This window comes from Panulirus ornatus, chromosome 32, assembly GCF_036320965.1.
Source record: "Panulirus ornatus isolate Po-2019 chromosome 32, ASM3632096v1, whole genome shotgun sequence".
NCBI classification, from domain to species: Eukaryota; Metazoa; Arthropoda; class Malacostraca; order Decapoda; family Palinuridae; genus Panulirus; species Panulirus ornatus.
In genome coordinates, this window is record NC_092255.1 from 20,332,156 (window position 1) to 20,338,795 (window position 6,640).

General features: G+C 39.9%; 1 protein-coding gene across 2 annotated transcripts; it reads right to left on the bottom strand.

Moving 5' to 3' along the window:
- Positions 1-51: 51 nt before the first annotated feature.
- On the bottom strand, positions 52-6,551 carry LOC139759147 (dynein regulatory complex protein 8-like). 2 transcript variants are annotated; one of them, XM_071681159.1, is made up of 4 exons: positions 6,399-6,551; positions 4,872-4,995; positions 3,962-4,094; positions 52-1,076 (listed from the first exon to the last, which is right to left on the bottom strand). In XM_071681159.1, exons 1-4 carry the CDS (start codon positions 6,499-6,501, stop codon positions 897-899), a joined length of 540 nt encoding a protein of 179 aa, XP_071537260.1. In that variant the 5' UTR covers positions 6,502-6,551; the 3' UTR covers positions 52-896. The 2 variants fall into 2 exon arrangements, with proteins under 2 accessions (XP_071537260.1, XP_071537261.1); XM_071681160.1 differs by lacking the exon at positions 6,399-6,551 and adding an exon at positions 5,193-5,468.
- Positions 6,552-6,640: the final 89 nt, after the last annotated feature.

Genomic DNA, 6,640 nt, shown 5'->3' on the forward strand with positions numbered 1-6,640 from the left:
TCTTTACAGAGTGCAATGTGTTCAAGTAAGGCTATTATTTATTTGTTCATTTTCCACCCATAGACAACTTCAGCCCCAATAGCATGATCAGTTGCCACATCCTTTCCCAGGCAGTGGTGGCTATAGAAGAGGACAAATTGGACAACTGTGTGGAGTCCCACACTTTCGGAGGTTCCCAAGATTTTGTATTATGCAAAATTATTTCTGTTATTCATATTATCAATATTGTATGAAGATGAATTCACTGGAGTTTCATAGATAGGGCAAGGTGAATATGAAGTCAAAAAGTTTAGCATGCTTATAGATAATCATAAGTAAGTCTATAATGGGCTTCAATTGATTCTTCCCAAGGGCAGTAACATCCATATGACCAAATCTGTTAAATATACTTAAAGCATTTCACTTCCCTCAGGTTATTCCCACTCAAAAAATCATCTTGTCAAACTTTCCTCCTGCACTTCATTATCTTGCTTCGTACACATTTACTCTGTTTTTCTTGTCACATATTACTATCTCAGTGTGCAACTAGTGTTACTGAGTACAGGGGCTCGTACTCCCAGACATGTGATAATTAGTAACTAATGCTAGTTAGGACAAGAGGAGACTAAGAAGTGCCAGTTAGGACAGATCTTTATACTTCTTTGAGTTAGTCTGGACTTGTGGAAAGAATGCAAGACAAGGAGTTTACAAGGAAAGTGTTTGATAGTACAATTAAAGGGGTTGTGGATGTTGTTGGATGTTTGTTATGGGTTCTCTGTTTTTACAGATCTAAGACTGAATTTTAGCTCTGAAATTACACTACTAACCATATTCATATACACTGCAACCTGATAATCAGTAGTTTCCTTCATTATTTTCTACTTTCCCATCTTGTTCCCCATGATATATAACAGGGCTCAGAGGAAAGTCGCAGGTGGTACAAGCTGAGCAGCATACTGGTCAAGGTCTACCAGGTCCGTATCTTTCATGGGCAGTGATAGTATGAGCTCCTCAGCCTCCTCCTGTGACAGGGCCTCACCCTCACATGTCATCAGGCTCACAAGGTCATCACGGGTCAAACTTCCTGCTGGACGGAACTTTGCCAAATAAAAATAAATGTTAACACATACTATGAACTTTGTCAGAAAACACTGAAAGTATTTCACATGCTATATTTGAATTAAAATTGTATCTTGGGCTTCTGAAAAATGATACAGAAAAGTCTGCTTACCATAGGTACTAAGATGCTCGGTGGAGCATGATCTATAAATAGAACTATTTGCTGAAACCCTGTAGTTCCAGAGAGGATTTCATAATCGAAATAGTGTGTTCTGATTAAATTTTGCATATACAAATTTAGTGGTGAAATGTGGGATTAGGATGATTAAGGTACATTTTGATGATATTACAAACTAAATATTACTTAACAGATGTTGACCCACAAAGGCACTAATAAATGGGTAAGAGAGAGGTTACCACGTGGTAATATGAAGAATGTGGTTTAGAAAGCTGAAATGGTTTGGACAAATAGAGAGACTGACAAAGAATGTATATTTGTAAGAAGATAAACAAATGAGGAGGGGAGACCAAATTGGAGATGGAAGGATGAAGTGAAAAAGAATTCAAGTGAACGGGACATGAATATGCAGGAGGGTGAAGGGTGTGCATGAAATAAACGGAACCAGAGCTATGTGGTATACATGGGACGACGTGCTGCCAATGATTTGAAGCAGCCAGGGGCTATTTCAGTGCATTGCATATGACAGCATGAGAATGGATGTGAGCAAATGAGGCCTTTTCTTTGTCCAGTCTTGCAGTTTCTTTGATAATAGTGGAAACAGCAAACAAGTATGAAAATTACCTCATGTTCTCAGCACTTTCCTGAAGCATGCCTATATCATTTCATTACGATGATTTTTTGGGCAACTGAGAAGCTTGAGCATTTCTCTATGTGCTAGTATTAGTGGGAAAGGATCTGGAAATCACTTTATCACTCCTAATTCAGGAAAGCAGTACATCCCTTGGCAGTTGCTTACTACAGCCTGCTGACACGGAGTGTTTGAAATGGTTCTGGGCATCATTTCAACACTTGCAAGTTGTAAGAACTTGTATAAAACAAGGATTATATTACATTTTTCTATTCTTTGTGCATGTGCTTCTGCCTTCAATCTTTGGAAAGAGTGGTTAATAAACGTAAATGGGTGAAACTGCTAAATTTGAACAGTTTATCTGAAAATCTTACCCGTCTCCTAGTAGCTGAGGTTACACTTATTTTTTCATTATTTCAAAACTGTATTCTCTTTTTATGTGCATTCTGACCTTGTTTCTGAGAGATTTGATCACTGAGCATGCTTCAGGTAGATTGCTTTATACTGCTAGATAAAATGAGGTCAAGTAGTATAAAAGTACTTGAAATGCTTTTAAAAATTGTATGGGCATATTAAATTTCATCCAACTTTTCATACCACCCTTCTGAAAGCTTTGAGGGAAGGAGCAGTCAGAAATATTTGAACAATTCACCTATACCAAATGAAAGGTAAGGGAAAGTTAGATTAGATTTTCATTCTTGTTACTTTCTTAACTCTGCCTGGATTCATCAAATTTAAGTTAACCTCCAAAATATATATGTATATGATTTTTACCGGGATATCACCATATTATTCTGGCATATTCCCAATGCAGGAGCAACCAAGGCTTTTTTGAAACTTAAGAAATATATATGTATTTTCTTCAAACATATTCGCCTTTCCCATGTTAGCGAGGTAGTATTAAGAACAGAGGACTGAGCCTTAGAGGGAATATCCTCACTTGGCCCCCTTCTCTGTTCCTTCTTTTGGAAAATTAAAAAATGGGAGGGGAGGATTTCCAGCCCCCGCTCCCTCCCCTTTTAGTCGCCTTCTACAACACGCAGGTAATACATGGGAAGTATTCTTTCTCCCGTATCCCCAGGGATAAGTAGAGTGACCTCACACTGTCATTAAAGTTATTTTAGACTGCCTCTAGATCCTTAACTCAAAAAATGTAGCATTTATTAACCTACTTACACTAACTCGTACTTTTGGCATTTCCATCCCCTTATATATTTAATTAGAAAACATATTCAGTAGAATATAAATGCACATTTGACAGTTTATCATAATTAATGAAACATTGGTCACTGATGAATAACCCAAAAATGTTGTGATAAAGCAATGAGTAATTTGTGCCAGAATTGCTCATTTGACAATTATTCCACCTTGATAATCATAGATAGTAGGGAAAAAGAAAAAAGCCATTCTGACAGTTTAGATAGGTCTACTTGCATGCTTCTCAGTCTCTTGGTGGGTGTGAAGACAGTTGATAATTTGTAAAAGGGGGTTACTTTTCTGGGCCTAGCTTCACATAAGGTTAAGCTACACTACTGAACTCTGAAGTAACCTGAATTTATATTTCAAGTGTTTAATCCTAACAAAAAGGACTAATCTTTTTTCTTTTTTTTCTTAATGAAACTTTGACATCGGTCATTCATTGCTCAAAATATAACATGCCCAGGACCATCTTTTTTCTTCTTTTTTTTTTTTTTAATGAAATTTTGACATTGGTCATTCATCGCTCAAAGTATAACATGCCCAGGACCAAGTTGTCATGGAAGTTAGGCCCATACCTGGGTTGGACCTATCAAGTATTGAAAAACAAAGACCTTCTTAAACCAATATGCCATTGTTTAACATCATTAACATAACCAGATTAATGGAAAGTTGTGGCTTCTCCTGTGGAATGTTTTATGGAGTCATTAACCTATATTCGTTTGTAAATTATCTGTAAAAAGGAAAATGAGTGGCTTATATATGAGATAGGTATAGCAATATTTCCTATCTTCATATGAATATCATCATATGTACCTGAAATCATCCCAAATCTTTGTGCAAGCTCTTACTCTCCACAAAGAGCATGTAGTGCACACACCCCATATGACATCCCAGCTCCTCACTCTACTACCTACCACAGGTCTCTTGCCGTCACCGTAAACACTTTTGCTCTCAGGCTGAGGATGAAATTCCGCCAGGTAGGTCCTGCCCTCCTTAGCCAACACTGCCAGAGCGCGGCTTACTTCCTCCTTGTTGCTGCTTAAGAACCTGAGGAAAGATATGCCTGTATTAATATCCAGATACTTATTCAAACAAATACTTCTGTTCCTTCATACCATAAACCAGCTTAAACTTCTCTTTGGGTTCAAATCTCCCTAAACACCTACAAGTCTGTTGGGCGGTTGCAGGGAATTGAAAGGAATATACAAGACTATATTCGACTATACCCATAACAAGTATAATTCAATACCCTAAAGGCTGTGAGTACTTTACCATAGTATTGGCACCAGTGGACCAAACGCTGGATTAGGTAAGATGCATTTACCTCAACGTATGGAATGATTTACCAATTATAGAAGTTCCAGGTATGTCTCCTCTGTTTCTGATATCTTCAACTGTCACAAACAGCCCGAGAGGACATAAATGATCTGTTATGGTGTACTTTTCTTTGTACAGTATAGCAAAACGTTCAGTATCTGTGCATCTTTAGAGGCTGGTTCTCTCTCTCTCTCTCTCTCTCTCTCTCTCTCTCTCTCTCTCTCTCTCTCTCTCTCTCTCTCTCTCCTTCAATATATTCAAAATCAGGTGTATTTTTACTCTTCCTCAACCCATGAACTTTATACCTGTTTAGGCTGAAATATATCAGCCATTTGACTGACCTTTGCTTCAACTTAATCTAAATCCTACCTTCCTACAAACCGGAATTAAAAGCATATATGTAAGCGCACTTCATTAGCAAGCAGTCTCTCTAACATTTCACTTATGATGTGGCAATGAAAATAAATATAAGGTTCAAAAATTCAATTCAGAATGATTGTGACGGACCTCCTGTCTAATATGAGTTTCTTGGCGATGGTTAAAAAGGCCGCCAGGTGTACGGTGTCGGCGCTCTCCTCGCCCACCATGGCCGCCACAGTCTTCCTCATTTCTACCTCAGACGGCACTAGACCTGCATGAAAGAAACAGTGTGATTACTATAAATTCATCATTTAATTAATTATGATTATTCTGTCTTCATTTAGGCTTAACGTTTCATCGCAGTGGCATGTCATGTTGAGATAGAGAGGATGTCCATATTCTTAATGTTAAGGACTGCAACAGGGATGGAGAAACACAAGTAACACAACATAGGTACTCTTGATATACATAGGAGAGTGCAACTGATGATCGAGCTGGTGTTGCATGTGCAAGAAAAAAAAAGTTGCATGGCGTTGCTTAGGAAGAGGTGAGTCGTTTGGTCGCCTAGTGCTGATGTAAGATGGAGTAAACGATGCACACGTCAGCTGGTTGTGTTGGCTGCAGAAGGAAGGAAGGAAGAGTGGCCGAGGTCCTGCGGTTCTTCCTGCAAGAGGGAAGAGACATGAAGTTCTGTGGCTGTGCTTCAGCGGAAGCACCATGCAACCTCGGTAACGCTTCCCTTCCTCATGCAGGAGCACTACTAGTGGACCTCGAGAACACCTTCATCTTGCAGCAAAAACAGCGTGCACTCGGCAACGCCTCCTTCCTCCTGAGGCATATCCAAGGAAACACAGCTATGACTCCTCCCTCCCGAAGCATATCCAAGGAAATACAGCTATGCCTCCTCCCTCCTGCTGCACCTCCGAGGAACTTCGTCAATGCCTCCTTCCTCCTGCAGCATACCTAAAGAACCTCAGCAATGCCTCCCTCCCGCAGCACATCCAAAGAACCTCGGAAACGCCTCCTTCCTCCTGCAGGGAACCTCGCAACGCCTCCGTCCTTCTGCAGTACATCCAAGGAACCTTGGCAACGCCTCCTTCCTCTAGTAGCACGTTCAAGAAACCTCACAACGCCTCCTTCCTCCTACAGCACATCCAGGGAACCTCGGCAATGCCTCCTCCTTCCTGCAGCACATCCATGAAACCAAGGCAGCGCCTCCCTCCTGCAACATACCCAGGGAACCTTGGCAATGCCTTCTTACCCTTTCAGCACATCCAGGGAACCTCGGCAACGCCTCCTCCCTCCTACAGCACAACCACGAGATCCCCTAACGTCTCCTACTTTCAGCAACAGCATCATGAGATCAGGCAACTCCTTGCGTCTCTTTCAGTAGCACTACCGGATTCCTGATTCGCCCCCTCAGCAGGAGTATCTACTGTTACAGTAGCTTCACGCCCCTGTATGTACATACGTATTAATGTAGCATTATGTTATTCATACTTCTTGTTACCCCTTCTAGAACCTCATATTCCTAAAGGATGTTAATTCTAATCTCAACATTATTGTTTGGTATAAATCACTAATCTACAATAATAATAAGTAAGAGATTATGCATATTTCATGCTACAAAATTTTATTCTCAATAAATCTCTATGTTTGTAGTCAATGCCTCACCTAAGGTCCTAATTATTGTCGGGATGTCTTTGACACTAACGACATTTTTATCTTTGTCTTGGAAGAATGTAAATATTTCTGTCAGTTTCTTATCTAGTGACATTTTTACAGACTTCCTTGGCTCCAGCTGGCAGGAAGGGGCCAAGCCATTGAAAGTTGTTGACTGTTGCTATGGTGATACAAGCGTTCGTTTGGCTTCAGTTCATTTTTCATCTAGCAAAAATGTTGAAAAATATATTATT

What these genes read in the sequence shown, in the direction of transcription:
- LOC139759147 (XM_071681159.1), bottom strand. Translation starts at nt 6,501, where the DNA reads ATGTCACTAGATAAGAAACTGACAGAAATATTTACATTCTTCCAAGAC. An exon ending in AAACTCATATTAGACAGGAG is followed by an intron (nt 4,095 to 4,871) that starts GTCCGTCACAAT and finishes ATCTTTCCTCAG; the next exon opens with GTTCTTAAGCAGCAACAAGG. An exon ending in GTGACGGCAAGAGACCTGTG is followed by an intron (nt 1,077 to 3,961) that starts GTAGGTAGTAGA and finishes TATTTGGCAAAG; the next exon opens with TTCCGTCCAGCAGGAAGTTT.